The sequence below is a fragment of the Mastacembelus armatus genome, chromosome 21 (genome assembly GCF_900324485.2).
Source record: "Mastacembelus armatus chromosome 21, fMasArm1.2, whole genome shotgun sequence".
Taxonomy (NCBI): Eukaryota; Metazoa; Chordata; class Actinopteri; order Synbranchiformes; family Mastacembelidae; genus Mastacembelus; species Mastacembelus armatus.
This window is the reverse complement of record NC_046653.1, coordinates 6544862-6562211: the sequence shown is the minus strand read 5'-3', so window position 1 is coordinate 6562211 and position 17350 is coordinate 6544862. Positions and strand designations below refer to the sequence as shown.

The 17350-nt window shown below is 39.7% G+C and overlaps 2 protein-coding genes across 2 annotated transcripts; one reads left to right on the top strand and one right to left on the bottom strand.

Moving 5' to 3' along the window:
• Positions 1-9: 9 nt before the first annotated feature.
• parp9 (poly(ADP-ribose) polymerase family member 9) lies at positions 10-6786 on the bottom strand. The gene is made up of 8 exons (XM_026296198.2): positions 6631-6786; positions 3714-4616; positions 3272-3481; positions 2723-2938; positions 2329-2389; positions 1132-1595; positions 893-1052; positions 10-761 (listed from the first exon to the last, which is right to left on the bottom strand). The coding sequence occupies exons 2-8, from the start codon at positions 4602-4604 to the stop codon at positions 487-489; spliced, it is 2277 nt and encodes a 758-aa protein (XP_026151983.1). The 5' UTR covers positions 4605-4616; positions 6631-6786; the 3' UTR covers positions 10-486.
• A 66-nt stretch (positions 6787-6852) lies between these two features.
• On the top strand, positions 6853-16795 carry parp14rs1 (poly(ADP-ribose) polymerase family member 14-related sequence 1). Its single transcript, XM_026296196.2, has 17 exons — positions 6853-7071; positions 7184-7284; positions 7862-7892; positions 8675-8944; positions 9142-9366; positions 9484-11744; positions 11973-12203; positions 12416-12637; positions 12855-12933; positions 13247-13393; positions 13634-13696; positions 13861-14037; positions 14206-14424; positions 14534-15148; positions 15300-15436; positions 15740-15914; positions 16173-16795. The coding sequence occupies exons 1-17, from the start codon at positions 6897-6899 to the stop codon at positions 16454-16456; spliced, it is 5412 nt and encodes a 1803-aa protein (XP_026151981.1). The 5' UTR covers positions 6853-6896; the 3' UTR covers positions 16457-16795.
• Positions 16796-17350: the final 555 nt, after the last annotated feature.

The window sequence follows — 17350 nt, the reverse complement described above, 5'->3', positions numbered from 1 at the left end:
AAACAGGAATACAGTTAATTCATTTTTTTTAAACTCTAATATCAACACTATATCTGCCCACATACAGTATGTCCCACTACACTATCTTCAGTTTCTATTTTATCATGGATTTGACAGACATGACCATTGTATTATGATTCATATAATCATTCATATGTGGATATTAAAGCTGCTACACAGAATAGATGTTAATTACTCAAAATTAAACAAATAACAAAAATATAAGAAACTCAAAACTTTCTCAAGCTGCAGTCAGGCAATGTTCAACTTAATGAAAAAACATGTCAAACACTGCTACTGCTTTCATTTCTATGGTTTCAGGGTGCAATGCAAACAATCCTTTCTTTCTAAAGTGAACACATTCATGAAGAATGCACTTCATCCTGTTGTGCAGTCTTCTCTAACAATGTTAGAAGCATTTGTACATTTGTAATAAATCTAAAGAACACAATACACCCAGATAAAACAGTAGGGAAAAATCACACTTCAGATCATTTTACAGGTGATTATGTGCTTGGGCAGAGCTTGATAACCACTGAATATGACAGCGACATCACGTCCTCCACTGACACTGTCATACAACTTCTGGGAATCTCTCGCTCTGGCAGGTGGCAGAATCAGACCTGGTTTACCAGGAGTGGAGTCACCTGACAGCACATCAGCTTCTACGAAGTACAGATACTTCTCATTTGGCTTCTTCCACACTTCCATTGCCTCGCTCACTGATCCAGTAAAGTAGATGCCCTGTCCATACGCTGCGACTGTATAGCATGGAAGATACACAAGAGAAGTAACTGAAATGTCCTTTTGTCTATTTTACTATCCTTTTTAAAAAAATCCTAAGTCCGTAATTAGCAGGAATAATTAGATTTCATTATCATATGTATCATACCTCTAGGTGGCGCACACTCTGCCTGGAATCCAATATGGCTAATCATCTCACAGAACTGTGCCGGTATGAGCTGAAACATTGTTTTAGGAGTGGAGATTTGTAGCTGTTCTTTCTTCAGGTCAAACAATTTGCTCAGTGCACTGTTCTCCACTTTTTCCACCTAAATGAAATAAAATGATCATTAGTCAAACTGTGGTGAAAAACAAAACCTGCAGCAAATGCAGTGACGCATACTGTACCCTCAGCACTTGCAGTCCTGCACGTCCGAAGGTGGCTGACACTGAGGCTGAAATTTCAAATGCCTTTCTTTCAGAGGACAGCCTCTTAGGGGGCAGTGGAAGCATTTCAAGCATGGCACGCTCTTGTTCTTTGATAAACTCTTGCTGGACGTCGCGCAGTATGGCTTCCACTTGCAATCCAGCAATAACAGCTTCTTCATATGAACCCCCATTTACAAGTATGCTTGCATGACCATTCACAAGAGACTCCTTAACGTTAATGCCCCAGTTGGTTAGTTGGGACAGTTGCTCATATTCTTTCTCACCAAAGTGCTGGATGAAGTTGTTGTAGATCTGAAAAGACGTGCCAGATGATTTGGAGAAAAGGCAACTGAGCCAGTATTCAGCCTCAGATGTTGCTTCATCAGAGGGGCCACTCAGGCTGATCTTTGCGAGGTCACGGAGGTCATCTTTGTGCTCATGTGCTGGTGAACACATAGAGAAAGCAGTCACTGCCACATTTTGGAATCATTACTGCCATTCTTTATAATAACTTCAGCAACTGGATTAGTCTAACGTGCATCCCTACCATGCTGACAGTGTTAAGCCATTCTACATGAGCTTTATTGGTTTCTGTGACTCCTGAAATAGACAAGGAACTAATCCTTATACTTTACTATTTTTACTTACTTAAAAATGTCCTTTTAGTAAATATGTATTAGCTGGACTATCCTGGTCATTTTTGTGTTTGAGAAGAAACTGCACATTGTTACAATTGTGGCATATTAAACTAACAAATTTGTGCAGCATATTACTTGTTAAAATTGATTTTCAATCTTTCAGCTAGTTACACATCGGGAGTGCCACTACAGATTTGGGCCTGTGAAAGAATTAAAGGCCCTGTACGTAATGTAAATACTTTTCATGGGCACCTGATGGTCCTGAGCCTTTGGAATTGTCTTTCCCCCCATTGCAGCTCCTATGATTTTCCCTCCATCCATTATCTATATGTTTATTGTTATTTAGGGTCATGGGAATCTGATGGAGCCTACAGGTGATCTTCATTATTTATGTATTTATGCAGTGGGAGCAGGAAGACTGAACACAGTAATTGTTGGTATGTTAAAAATGTACTAGATCCAAGATGTTAAAAGGAGCTACACTCCACCTCTATAAAGGTCACCATAGTGTACATGTTAATTGAAATATTGTTGGTACCATGTGTAAAGTCATGTTCAGATGCTTTTAGCTGGAGAGATCTCATTTCTTCATCAAAAGCCTAAAAACAGAAGGTATAAATATCTCTCACACCACAATGAAACACATAATGACAAACCACAAACAAAAATTGATAATTTGATAGTAACTGATCATTATAAATTAAGATCATAGTGACTTCATATAGTGTCACCTTTAAAGTAACTTGTTCATGACTTACACATTTTACAATTTTTACTGATTCTCTGATTTACTGTGTTCCCTTTTTGTTCTTCAGCATTTAATTACATTTCTTCATTTTTTATTTTTCTATAAACACTACTCTCATTACTTCTGTATTTTGGCAAGACACATATAACATTCTAATATCAGGACAGCATTTTTGCAATACAACCTTAAATGTGTCGCGGTCAGAGGGAAATATGACAAAATAAACTTCCATCTTATTTTGGAAATTCCCAGCAAAGTTAGCCACTGCTTGTGACATTATCTGGGCAACTTCTTTCTTATTTAGCCCAAGGCCTCCAGTCCCAATGGCAGGAAAGGCAATTGATGTGTGATATTTAGTAGCTGCCAACCATAAGCACTCTGAGACCGATTTGTAAAGGTCCTATAATGAACAAGAAAACAGAAAACGACTATCTTTCATTACAGTACAAACACAACATATTTACTTTATCAACCAGAACTTTCTAGGCTTTCACTTTAATATTTCTCATAAACATCAGTACAATGAGCTGTGTCCAGTGCTACTTGGAAAGTGTGTTCTCTTAATATCAAAAAGAAAACACAAATTTTAATACAGTAACTCTGTGATATACTCTGTGTTTTGTGAAATATCTAATTTTAATGTGATTTATTGCAGTTTTAGATATATCAGACTACAAATATAGTACTTGCCCTTTTTCCTTCATACTTCGTAACAGTTAAACTCATACTATACCTCCTTCACTGTAGAGTTCCTGGTTATCCAAGTATGATACACTGCTTTACACTTCAGATTGTAGGGTTTTGTGTGAATGACATAATTTTTCCGAGCAGCACTCTTTATTTCTTTCTGCATTTCAAAACCAGCTTTCATGAGTAAAGCTTTGGAGACTGTACCACTGTCCAACTTTAGTTCTGCAGATGTTGTGTTTACAATGACATCTGTCTGAAAGGAGACAAGAAAAAAGATGAGTTTTTTTTGTTATGTATACATTGAGAAGCCCAGAAAATATGATAAACACAATGTTAACACTCAATACACAAAAAACCTATCACATGAAGCACCTGTTAATGTACAGCTTAACTTCGATATCCATACACTTAGCCCTTCACAATAAAATGTATAAAATAGTTAACTAAGTAAATCAGTAAATCTTAAATCAGTAAAGAAATATTACCTGCTGTTCCTCAATTTTACCCTTCTTCAGTGTCAGAACGACATTTCCAATTTTGAGAGGGGATTGTGAAGTCATACCACCACCTGTGCTATTACTTCCTGCTGCCTGACTGTACATCTTAGGCAGGACGTTGCCTAGTATCTGGTGGCAGGCCCTCTCCATTTCCTTGACTGTAGGCTCATCGTGGTTCACCAAGAAGATCTCATCAGGAAAATATCTGTGAGGGGGGTGTTGATAGTACTGTTTCACAGTTGACACTATGGTGTCTGCACACTGTGGCAGAGGGTAGTTGAACAGTCCAGAGCTTATAGCAGGAATGGCAACAGTCTTCAGCTGATTTTTCCTCACTTCGTCAAGAATGTTACTGATGGCTTTCTTGAGATACCATTCAGCACTGGAAACATCAGACGCAGAGGGATGCAGAGGCAGTTTTGGGCCCACAGCATGAATTATCTTCTTGCATGGTAGTAACCCTGCATCACACACAATTGCATCTCCTGTTCTCAATGATCCATTCTTTGTAATGTAATCATTACAATCTTTTTGAATTTGTGGGCCACCGGCGCTACTAAGAGCGTCGGCAAGACCACCATAATGCTGAAGGTGTTCATTAGCAGCATTGACGACAGCATCCACCGGGAAATTTGTGAGGTCAGCCTTCCACACAGACAGGTTAACACCTTGATACAGTTTCACACTAAACCTTTTCTCTGGTGCGACCACTGGCTTTTTCAGCAGTGCAATGCCATGATCCTTTTCAAAATTCACGCCATCAAAGGTGGCCAGAGATCCAAATTTGCTTTGAAGGGCATTATTCAGAATGGGTCCACATTGTTTCACAATGTGAAGTGAAGATTCGTGAAGAGGAATAGCAATTGTGCTGGCCATCATTCCTAAACAGAGCTATGAAGAAAAAAAACTATGTGTAAGTAAATGGTACAGTGACACCAGGCAAGAAACACAAATGAATGATTAATACTGCCTTTACATGCATAGTAAGGACTGAAGTAAGCTTTTATTTGACTGGCTGAGAATCACAGCTTGTACAGCTAAAGGTGCATCTCAATAAATTACAATATCATTGAAAAGTTGATTTATTTCTGTAATTCAAAAGGTAAAACTCATATATAGATTCATTACACACAGACTGATATATTTCAACTGTTTATTTATTTTAATTTTACTTATTATAACTTACAGCTAATAAAAACCCAAAATTCAGTGTCTCTGAAAAGTAGAATATTACTTAAGACCAATAAAAAAGGATTATTAATATTTTAAACCCCTGCAGGGTTTGTACCACCACCAGATAAAAGAAGTGGCTGATATCGGAAAGTCCTACCAGTGGCTGGAAAAAGCTGGACTGAAAGACAACACAGAGGCACTAATCGTAGCAGCACAAGAACAGGGCCTGAGCACAAGATCGATAGAGGTTGGGGTCTACCACACTAGGCAGGACCCCAGGTGCAGGCTGTGCAAAGATGACCCTGAGACAATCCAGCACATAACAGCAGGTTGTAAGATGCTAGCAGACAGGACATACATGGAACGCCATAACCAAGTGCTGCCATAGTGAACAGGAACATCTGTGCCGAGTATGGGCTGGAGGTCCCAAGGTCAAAATGGGACACACCTCCAATGGTGGTGGAAAATGACCAAGCTAAGATCCTGTGGGACTTCCAGATACAGACCGACAAACAGGTGATGACTAACCAACCAGACATAGTAGTGGTGGACAAACAACAGAAGAAAGCTGTACTGGTAGATGCAGCAATCCCAAGTGACAGCAACATCAGGAAGAAGGAACATGAGAAGCTTGAAAAATACCATGGGCTGAAAGAAGAGCTAGAAGAGATGTGGAAGGTGAAGGCAACAGTGGTCTCTGTGGTACCACAAGATGCAGAAAAACGTGTTCATGCATTTATTTTCAGTAGGTTAGATTATTGTAATGGCTTATTTACAGGTCTTAGCAAAAAGTCAATCAGGCAGCTGCAGCTAATCCAGAATGCTGCTGCCAGAGTCCTTACAAACACCAAGAAACTGGACCATATCACACCAGTTCTTAGATCACTACACTGGCTTCCTGTTAGTCAAAGGATAGATTTTAAAATCCTATTGCTAGTTTATAAAGCACTAAATGGTTGTGGACCAAAATATATTCAAGATGTATTAGTTCCCTATGAGGTTTCCAGACCCCTCAGGTCATCTGGGACAGGTCTACTGTGTGTTCCCAGAACCAGAACCAAACAAAGTGAAGCAGCATTCAGTCACTATGCTCCTCACTTGTGGAACAAACTTCCTGAACACCTGAGGTCTGCTCCAACTGTCAGCTCATTCAAATCAGGACTGAAAACTCTGTTGTTTACTGCTGCCTTCAAATAATTGTTCATCCTTGTTTTCTTAATGTGCTTTTACATCTTATTTTAATTTACTTTATTTGATTTAAATGTATTTTATGTTAAATGTCTTGGTTTTTAAATGCTCTTTTCAATGCTTTTAATGTAATTATATGCCTTGCAAAGCACTTTGAATTGCGTAGTGTATGAAAGGTGCTATACAAATAAATTTGCCTTGCCGTGGTAATCGGCACCCTCGGGGCTGTGACCCCCAAACTGGGAGAGTGGCTCCAACAGATCCCAGGAACAACATCAGAGCTCTCAGTCCAGCAGAGCACAGTGCTAGGAACAGCTAAGATACTGCGAAGATCCCTCAAACCCCCAGGCCTCTGGTAAATGACGTTACGTGTGTACTGTTTATCTGCGCGCCTGCTACTTGACGCACGGTGACAACAAACACATACACAACGAAGTTTAATCGACGAAATCTTAAGAATATAACACGTATCTGGACGCCGACATTGTACATTAAGCGAATAACATATACAGTTTATTCCGTGAGGACCAGATAAACTACTCACCCGCTCTCTGCTGGAAAGTCCCGAGAACAAGCAGAAAGTGAAAGTGTGGGATACGGTGCGGGTGGAGATAAACCAGCTTTTCTACAGGCTCGATATGTTTGGACGTTTCTTTCTAAGGCACTAACTCTACCCTCTGATTCCGCAGCAGCTCATTCTGCGTCAGCACTTTAGAGATCCGCCCGAGAGGAGCGTAGAAACCAAACGCACCTTTTGATTTCCTATGAAACAAAAGTGAAAGTATCCCAGAGTTTGTCAGGCCAGTCGAGATGGCTGACGCGTACTCTTACCCGCTGCTCGTTGAGTTCGGACAAACTAATATCCCCAAATTAAAAAACAAGTTAGTGAAATACTTTCAGAGTAAAAAATCTAACGGCGGCGACTGTGAGGTGGACTATGAAAACGGCAGCGGGACAGCGGTGCTGCGCTTCCGGTCAGGACAGGGTGAGTTTGGCCTGATAAACAAGTCCACATTTTATTTCATGGAATCACTTTATCTCCGATTACTATCATTCTTTACTATGAGTGCATGTGTTTTTGTTTCGACCTCCCCCAGATCAGCAAAATGTCCTGCGGAAACAGTCGCATCAGATCAGTGTGGATAAAGAGGTTCTGCACATGACCGTCCGTTTACTTCCAGATGAGAAACCGCCTCAGGTAAGAGGGCACAAAGGGTCGTGTAAGGTTAGCCAGCGACCAGTCAACCACAGCCAAGACTGTCAACAACCCTGTGTGTGCGCGTTTTTGTTGAAGCCATTCAGTAGCCTGCTGATACTCCAGCAACATTCAGTTTCACATTGACTGTAGTCACTATCATCTTTATTCACAGATGTAAACAATATGATCTTCGTCTATTCCTCATGTGCTGCAGACTCTCAAAAACCTCATCACACTCTGATTTAAGGTTTTCAGTTGTGTCCATTGAGGCTGGCGCCAAAGGAAAAGCTAGAATGGCTGCACACATCTTAACCCCCCCCCACTGTTAATGGGACTTATCATAAGCACAACATGGCCACACTGTGATGTCTGTTTTCACTTCCTTTGTGTACATGCTGCAGAGGCCTGAACTACAGGCACTAAACACAGAGACAACATGTTTGTCTAAGGAAGTGATTTACTTGAAACATTTTGGGGACTTGTCTGGTTGGATTCCATTTCAAACCAGCACAAACAAGATAAACAAAACAACTGAAAACAAAAGTGACTAATATATTATTTTACTCATTCTGTACAGGAGACTACATCTGATAAACTGACTAAGAAATGTAAGTACAAAGAAAAACAGTAAACAACTGTAAACCTTATCTACAGTAGCTAATAATACAAACATAATGTGAATATTATTCTGTTTCCTGTCACGACTTTAACAGGACTTTGTAAATTGCATTGTAAATATGTACAGTCTGTTTTATTTATAGTTTTGCATAGGTCTGGGCACAGAAAATGGAACATGGAGTAGAGAAGTAAAGAAACCAGGAACCGCTGTATTTGTTGAAGTTTTGTAAAAATAAATTTCTGTTGGCTTTGTTAGGCCTGGTTAGTATGATAAATGTGCATGGGTTGTGTAGCTTGGTTTGTCATTGTGGGGATATGCTCTGTGGTCAAATATAATCTGCCTTTTTAAATCAGCCTCACTCTCAGCCTAGCCACACCTTTGCCTTTTTTCTGTTTCTAAAGCTTTTACATAACTTCATTTTAGGCATTTGAACAGTACATGGTGTAGTTAGTACATTTAATGTTTAGTGTAAGCTTTGCGTTCATGTACTTTTAGCGATACCTTTGCCAGACTCGTTTGTGTGGTGACACAGGAAGTCAACATCTTCACGATGCTACCTGTCAACTTGGACACCCATTCCCATCGAATTAAAGGAGAAAATTTGTCCAACTTTTTGACTGATAGTGTAAATAAGTGTAATATGTGAGAAATGTTTGTGACAGAAATCCCACAAATACAGATTTAACCCATAGTTTGTTATAATGTGTTATATTATTTAACTTCCTTAAGAAATTAGTGTTTGGTCACATGACCTTTATGTCTCATTAACAGCTGATGTTGATGTGAGCAACAAGCAGTCAAGTGCTGATGAACCCACACATGTAGCTGAAGTTCAGACAGAATCAAAAAGCAGTGATGACCCAGTTGAAGAGCTGTGCTCCACCATGGCTGTCTTGGGAAATACTGAGACGTTAAGCCAGGAGTTTCTGGAGATGCTGGTGGAGAACATTTTGAAGGACCTGGACTCTGCCTCTCAGAGCTTCACTTTGGAAGTCTTACCTGGCATCTCCTCAGCTGTGGTTACTTTCCAGAGTGGAAAAGGTACAGCACAACTTATTTCCAGCAGTTACAAAATAAAATTAAAACAATTGCAGAAGTAAATGTATTCTCTTCATAGGGCTCTGCAAGACTGGTGTTTTTTTTTTTTTTGATAACAGAGCACAAACATAGTTATTGTTATGTTATTTTATGGAAGTGTTATTGCCTAACTACCTTAACTTTATATCACTTTTTCACAGAAAGCACAAAGTTCATAACAAGATGCCCACAAAACAGGATGTTCAGGAACAAGGGATTATCAGTCCGGCCTCTTGAATTCACAGATCAAATTGTGGTTGAAGACATACAAAGTGTTAGTGAAGATCTGCTCCATCTGTACTTTGAGAATGAAGGTGGGGAAGTGGAAGATGTTGCACTTAATCAGGTGGAGCAGTCTGCCATCATCACATTTAAAGACCACAAAGGTAGTTCAGTTACAGTACATATTAAATATTAACACAAAGTTACGTGCAGTATAATGAAAGATTGACTATTATATAATTCTTGACAACCTGACAATTAATGTAACATTTTTCCCACAGCTGTTCAAAAAATCACTAAGAAGAAGCTGTATCACATCAAGCAGGAAATGCTCAGAGTTTATCCTTTTTATAAATCTTTGGGAACAGCCCTTTATGGCAACGACGAGCCTTCGCTGAAACTCCCTGCTGCTATCTCTGAACCCATTGATGATGGTATCTGGAGATACCTGACTGAAAAACAATCAGCAGCAGAGACCATTCACAGTGCCTTGGCTGAACACTACTGTAACGTTAACCTCAATAACCAGTCCACTGTGTGCTTGATACCCATGTCTTCACTACTACAGCAACAGAATGCCAAAGCCATCATCAAAGAGTGGAGGGATACAGTGAAGTCAGCCTTTGTGCAAACTATGTCGAAGTTCAAATCACTGAAGTTAAAGACCGAGTCAGAGATATGGGAAGAGTCTGAGGAGAGTCTGAGAGAGGCACTGCAGAATGAGGATGTGGTTGTAGTGTCTGACAAAGCTAGCGGTGTATTTTGGGTAGCTGGCCTTGTGAATGATGTCAACAGGCTTGAGCACACTCTTAATGACATCATAAACAAGATTGTCAGAAGGCTGGAGAGGGAGAAATCGAGTGTATCTCAAGAGATCAAAATGTCACAGTTAGTTTTCCACCTCCTGCGTCAAGATGGTCTTCAGGACAAACTGCTCTCGGTCTACCCAGAACTCAAAATGTCATACCCAAGAGAGAGTGCGAGTTTAACAGTAACTGGCTTAAGTAGTGAGGTTATGGCAGCGAACACAGTTATATTTGATGCAATGGTTGCATTGAAACGTGAGAATTTAGAAATAGATGAGTTTGTGCTCAACTTCTTAAAAGATGAAGATTCAGAGGAGCTTACATATAATCTCATACCTAATGGAATAAATGCAGCATTTGAGATGAGAGGACACACGGTGCAGCTCATTGCTGTTTCTGAGGGAGATCTGAATAATGCTGGACACCATCTGAGAAGACTGCTAATATCTCAGTACATTGATGTTGAAGATAGTAATATCCTGCAGATGCAAGAGTGGCACCACCTGGTCAGTCAGTTAGAGGATACCAACAATAAGCCAGACAGGAAAATTCAAATCCACACCACTGGTCAACAAATTGTAGTGTCTGGTCACAAGGATAATGTTCTAAGTGTTAGCAGTGAACTTGATGAGTTCTTGATACAAAATGCTAAAGTTGAAGAAAGTCTTGCAGTTAAGCACAATGCCATACTTGAATACATTAAACGTAACACATCTTCTTTGGAGCAAGTGCAAGAGAAAGTGAAACTGTCTTACAGAAAAGAGGCCATCTGTCTGAGTGGTTCTAGAGTCGATGTCACACTCTGCAAGACTTCGATTGAGGACTTGATCTCTTCTGTGTTCTTTGAAAGTTGTAAAGTATCCAAGCCTGGAGCAAAGACATTCTTCAAGGATAAAGAAAAAATGTATGTTTCAACATTGTTGTCTGAGACTGGTTGTGTGGTCCAACTGGTTGAAGAGAACAGCTGTGAACAGGATGACTTGGCCCTCACACAAGTACCAAAACCTGTGTACCAGCTTCAGACTAATGATGGTGTGGAAATAGCTGTTTGCAAGGCAGATTTGTGCAGTTACCCAGTGTGTGCTGTTATAAATTCCGCTAATCAGGACTTGAAACATAAAGGAGGCCTTGCAGGAGCACTACTGAATGCTGCTGGCCAACAGATGCAGGATGAATGTGACAAAATAATTAGCTCGAAGAGAAAGCTCAAGCCTGGAGAGTGTGTCATAAGTGATGCAGGAGGAAAGCTTTGTTGCAAAAAAATCATTCATGCAGTGGGACCCCAGTTTGATTCAAATACATCCCAGAAAGCCCAAGCACTGCTGAAAAAAGCTGTTAGAGAAAGCTTAGAAATTGCTGAAAGGAACAGTTGCATCTCTGTGGCTCTACCCATGATCAGCAGGGGTCAAGGCTTTCCTCTCAATATGTGTGCAAATAGTATCATCAAGGCAGTAAAGGAACACTGTGATGAGAGGTATGATGACAGCACCCTGAGGAGGATTCATTTGGTGAACAATGACAACATTGCTGTTCAAGCTATGGAGGCAGCTGTCAGACAGGAGTTTGGAAACTATGGTGTTAGTCATTCTCAGCAAAACCCTCAGAGCAAAGCCACCAAGACTCCACTTGTGAAACCTATTGGACCTGCTGGATCTGACCCAAACTGCTTGGGTCAAGTGCAGACCAAAGAGGGGCTGGATATCAGTCTTACAAAAGGAAATATTGAGGATGCCACGGTAATTTGTGTTTTTAATGATCCTTTATGAAGAGCAATAGAGGGTGGGGTTACAGACTACTGGAGTTATGTAGCATTAACTACTGACCCTGTCCTCTCGCTGAGGATTGTGGTGTTGTTGGCTGCACTAATTGTTTTCCAATAGACATTTATAGCACTGATTGTCTAAAAAAAGATGTTGTAAAATGTAAAATGCATAACTGATAATGTTCTTTTAACACATTCTTAGACAGATGTGACGGTGAATACTGTGTTTGAAGATCTTTCACTTGACAAAGGGGCAGTTTCCAGTGCCATCTTTAAAGTGGCTGGACCCAAACTTCAGCAGCTGGTAAATGCTAATAATGCCAGTGGTAAGGTTGGTGAGGTTATCGTCACTGAGGGCTGCAATCTGAAGAGCAAACAAGTCTTTCATGTAGTTACACCTCACTGGGACAAAGGACAAGGCACAGCTGAAAAGGTAGGTCGCTGTCCGATCTGAATTTGATGAAAAGTCAAAGCACATAAGGAAACATTATCCTGCTAATGTGTAAAATAAAATTGCTTTAAGTTATTTGCAGCTCTTTGAGGTCACACGATCATATCCTAGTTGGTGGCGCTCGAAGCAACAACAGTGTAAATTTTCAACATCTTGCACCTAGATATTAACAGTATTTATGCTTATCCATACAGATCTTGAGTGGTATTTTCAAAGACTGCTTGGTCAAGGCAGAGGACACTGGTTTGACCTCTATATCCTTCCCTGCTATTGGTACTGGAAACCTGGGTTTTCCAAAAGACCTTGTAGCCTCTTTGATGTTGGATGAATTGTTAGCATTTAGCAGTAAGAAACAGCTGAAACACCTGAAAAAGGTGGTGATCATCCTTTACTCAGGCGACGCAAAGACTATGCAGGTAAGAAAAGAAAAGAAATATGCTTTTGCACTCTGTGGTAAACAAATATTTAACAGTCAAATTAGGTAAATGACAAATCAGTATTATCAACCAGTAATAGCTCAATGGTAATACAACAGTATTAACAAACCGTGAATTATGTCTTTTGTAACTTCTGCTTTGGTGTAATGTTTGTGAGTGTTTTGGGGTCATGTAGCTCTCTACATTCTGTCACCAGGTTTTCAGTGATGCATTTAAGAAAAAGTTCCCACAAGCCACGGGTGGTCCAGTGTCCATCAGTTCTCCACAAAGTTCAGGTAAGCAAGATTGTTTCAAGACTCATGTGCATTTACAATGTTATGCTGTATGTTAGAAATTTGCTTAAATAGTTGCTCTCTGAAAAAGCATATCACTGTTAAATGAAAAGCTAAACAATTATTATGTATTAACAAGCAGGCATATAAAGTATTAGCATTTATGAAATTAAACTGAAAAATGCTATGTTTTAATCATTTAAATAGTTTAGCAGTTTAAAAATCTTTGTCAACAAAATGGTAATTTACCAGTGCTGAATCATTTCTTTTTTATGTGTTTATGCTCTACTCTTAAATTTGTTCCTGGTACTATAAGGTTCTTTTGATAAGGTTGTGTCAAGCTCAGGGATGCATGAGACCAAAATGGGAAATGTGGCAATACAGGTGGTCACTGGAGACATAACCAAGGAGACCACTGATGTCATTGTTAACTCCTCCAATGAAAACTTCTCTCTAAAGTCAGGTAAACTGGACTATAGTTCAGTAAAATATGCAGTACTTTTAACGTTGTCCATAAGATTAAACTAGTGTTTTCTTGATGTGGATAATACTTCAAAAGTATTGCCAGTAAATTTGACATATTTGACACATGTAAAGTCCCATCTAACTTCAGTACTTACACAAAAATGAGTCATATTTAAAAGTTTTGATTTTGTCATGATTTTACACAGTATAACATTTATTCTACCTTTTCCCTATGTAGGAGTATCCAAAGCTATTCTGGATGCAGGTGGTCAAGCTGTGCAAGCAGAATGCCAACAGCTTGGTAAGGAAAGATTTATACTTTAAGCAGAGTCAATAATTAACACAACTTTGTAGTTCACGTCATAAAACAAGATTGTTAAGAAGGGAAGTGTGACCTAGATACCATACACACATATGCACCTATGGCTGCGACAGTTCAAAGATATCCACTGTTTACACCCTTAGGTGCCCAGCCCAACCCAGGCATGATAATGACCCAGCCAGGTAACCTAAAGTGTAAAAAGATCCTCCACGTGGTTGGACAGACAGACCCAGTAAAAATCAACAAGACTGTGAAAAATGCACTCCAGATGTGTGTGAAAAACACATACACATCTGTCTCACTTCCTGCCATTGGCACAGGTGAGAATTTTGGAGTTTAGTATATGAAAAGTCTTGATTTTTGTTTTTTGACTGTCTTCAGATTTGCTCCTTTTCTGAACAGAAGGTTCATGCAAGTTTAGCTGATGTGAAAACTCCTGAACAGTTTGATTATTGCAAGAGTTTGTAATTTATATTGTACCATTTTAGGTCAAGGCAATGTAAATGCAACGCAGGTGGCAGATGCCATGTTGGATGCAGTGATTGATGTGTTCAGCCAATACACTTTCAGCCCCCTGAAGACAGTTCGGATAGTTATTTTCCAGGCTCCTATGCTGAAAGAATTTTACAACAGTATGCAACAAAGAGAAGTCACTGATCCTAAGGATAAAGGAGGGTTCTGGGGAAACATTGGCTTTAAGATCAAATGTAAGTAGAGAGAAGAGAATAATTTTGAGTTCATATTAGTCATATACTGTAAGTTCATACTCCTCTTCTAAGTCTGGAATTTGTTCTTTTTTTTGTTTGTTTTTTTCAGCATTATTTATCAGTGGAAGTTCTGAAAAGCCACAGAACGATGAGGACTTCATTATTGAGGCACTGAAACTAGACCCTGCTTGCTTTCATATCTGTGGCAACTCACAGGCTGAAGTAGATTCAGCTAAGCAGTGGATAAATGATCTGATATCCAAAGAGCAAGACACCTTCACCATTAAAGACAATGCTATCCTTAGCTTCTCTGACGCAGACTATAAGCGTATTGTAGACATTCAGAAGACAATGGGTGTGAGCATAAGAACTGAAAGCAAGAAGGCCCAGGTCACGATCACCATTGACGGGCTCAGCAAAGATGTGGTCAGAGCCAGCAAGGAGATCAGTGAGATGGTGAGGATTCACAGAGATGAGGAGGAGCTGAAGAAGAAAGTGGATTTGGCGGGCACAGTGGCAGAATGGCAGTACCAGCAGCAAGGGCGTCAGTTTCAGAGTTTTGATGCAATGACCAACTTTGAGCTTGAGAAGGCATTGGAAAATAAGAGAAAAAATGTAAACATTACAATCCAGGGTCAAGTCTACACAGTTACCATGCCACAAGGCCCAGCTACTAATAGCCAGGGACATACCCTGCAGATCAAGAGAGTGGACAAACTAAAAGGTATTTCACTGACACACAAACAGTTCCTTGCAAACCTCAGTTGAAACATGAATGTTGTTGGTCTCATTTTTTTCAGCCAGTAAATAATAAAAAAAAAAAACATTGTTAATACCATCGATAATAAAAATGAACTTGTTTTTTATGCCATCAGAAGTGGACATACCTGAACACTGGGATACCATGCCAGACAACGTTTCAAGTCAGCCCATCACCATCAAGGCGGGAACACAAGAGTACAATGAAGTCCTGACTCTGTTCCAGGCCTCTTGTAATCTAAATATTACTAAGGTAGTCCACGTTTAGCTTGCTCTGTATTTATTGCATAATGGTTTAGTTATTGTATTCTATTGACAATTATTTATAACTACAGATATTACCAGTTACTGGAGTAGAAGGTTGCTTACGAAGTCACTAACTTTCTTCCCCTTTATGCAATTACTCAGCTATGTCATAAAACCATAGCACAGTAACATCAGCAACGGACATTAATAAAATTATTTCCAGACTAGTGTTGTTCAGTTTCTGATACACAGGGATTTACATAAAGTGCATTTAGCAGGAGGATAAAAATGTTCTTTCCCTTTCTCTTAGATTGAGAGGATACAAAATCCTACATTGTGGAACAGCTTACAAATCAAGAAGCGTAACATGGAGCAGAGAAACGGCCATCAGAAAAACATGAGGCGTCTCTTCCATGGCACCTGCCACAACACTGTGAACATAATCAATGATCGTGGCTTCAACAGGAGCTACGCAGGAAGAAATGGTGAGATGTTTGGGCTGAAAATATGACAATGTTTTATCAAACATTTCCTCAGTCTTTATTGAAGACATTTATTGCAGTGCATTTAATTTTTACACAATTAATATATTTTTTAAATAATACTACTCAATGAATGTCAGCATCCCAGTGTAATTTTACTGCAGCTAATTCCTGAATATTTACTTTGAACAAGCAAGGAAATCATATAGCTGGTGTCTTACAGGTTAACTCATTAACTTTTTGCTGCTGTTGCATCTTCAGCTACCTGTTATGGCAATGGCACATACTTTGCTGTCAATGCTAGCTACTCTGCCAGTAACACCTACTCCAAGCCGAATCAAAACGGGGAGAAGTGCATGTACCTCTGCCAAGTGCTGACAGGGGACTACACTGCTGGACAGCAAAACATGATTGAACCACCAGCCAAGGGCACTGCCGCTCATCAGCTGTACGATAGTGTCGTCGACAATCTGATTAAACCCAGCATGTTTATTATCTTCCATGACGCCCAGGCTTACCCTGAATATTTGATTACCTTCAAGTAACACGGCTATGTGTTCACATGATGATGACTTCTTCTTTTCCTTTTGGCTGCTCCCTTCAGGGGTCGACACCGCGAATCATGTTTACAGGGTGTTGTTAAATGTGCAATGATTTTGAGTTGTTTCTTCTTTGCGCACAGTCACTGATGATTATAATTTGATTGCATAAAATGAAGACGTGATTAGGAAACTTTCAAATTTTTTTTATTATTCTGCTAAGTTTTTAATAGTCAGGCCCATATAGAGTAAAGTAGTTGGAAATATGGAAATATTTTTGTTAACATAGTGATCATGTAAGCAGAAATCAGTGAACCAAAATAAAATGCAAGAGTATGCTGAAAATTTTTTGCCTTGTTGTATGTATTGTCACTGCAGTCAATGTTGTACACAGTTTTTTTTTTTTTTTTTTTTTTGGAAGAAGAGCTTGGGAGGTTGGAAGGTATCTGTTTATAAATCAGGTTTCGTAATCACTTTTGGTTTTGTTATTAGTTAAATTGTTATGAAAAGGTGGCGTGACGGTGCGGAGGAGAGGTAGGACCCAGATGAGGAACACAAAAAATATATTTATTATTTGCAGAACTCAGGCACAAGAAACAAAGGGTTCCTGTCCAGGGACGAAACGCCACTCTGGCGAGGACAGGCAGGCAAGGAAGCAGATAACGAGAACGCAGGCAGACACTGCTCTTCATCCACGTTAATCAACTAATGCTATGACCAGGAACAAGGGAACACAGGAGGTATCAATAGACTCAGGGCAGAACGAATTAACACAGGTGAAGCAAATCTAAACTGATGAACTAATGAGAAATAAAGCTCCCCATAACTGATCAAACGAACACAGGAAACCCGAACACCAAAATAAAAGTCCAACAGGAAACAGAAACCTAGGCTCATAAC

Coding starts and splice junctions, on each gene's coding strand:
- parp9 (XM_026296198.2), bottom strand. CDS start 4,604: ATGATGGCCAGCACAATTGCTATTCCTCTTCACGAATCTTCACTTCAC. Junction 2,939..3,271: donor GGAACTCTACAGTGAAGGAG/GTATAGTATGAG, acceptor TGTTCATTATAG/GACCTTTACAAATCGGTCTC. Junction 1,053..1,131: donor CAGGACTGCAAGTGCTGAGG/GTACAGTATGCG, acceptor TATTTCATTTAG/GTGGAAAAAGTGGAGAACAG.
- parp14rs1 (XM_026296196.2), top strand. CDS start 6,897: ATGGCTGACGCGTACTCTTACCCGCTGCTCGTTGAGTTCGGACAAACT. Junction 13,394..13,633: donor AAACTTCTCTCTAAAGTCAG/GTAAACTGGACT, acceptor TTCCCTATGTAG/GAGTATCCAAAGCTATTCTG. Junction 15,437..15,739: donor GTAATCTAAATATTACTAAG/GTAGTCCACGTT, acceptor CCTTTCTCTTAG/ATTGAGAGGATACAAAATCC.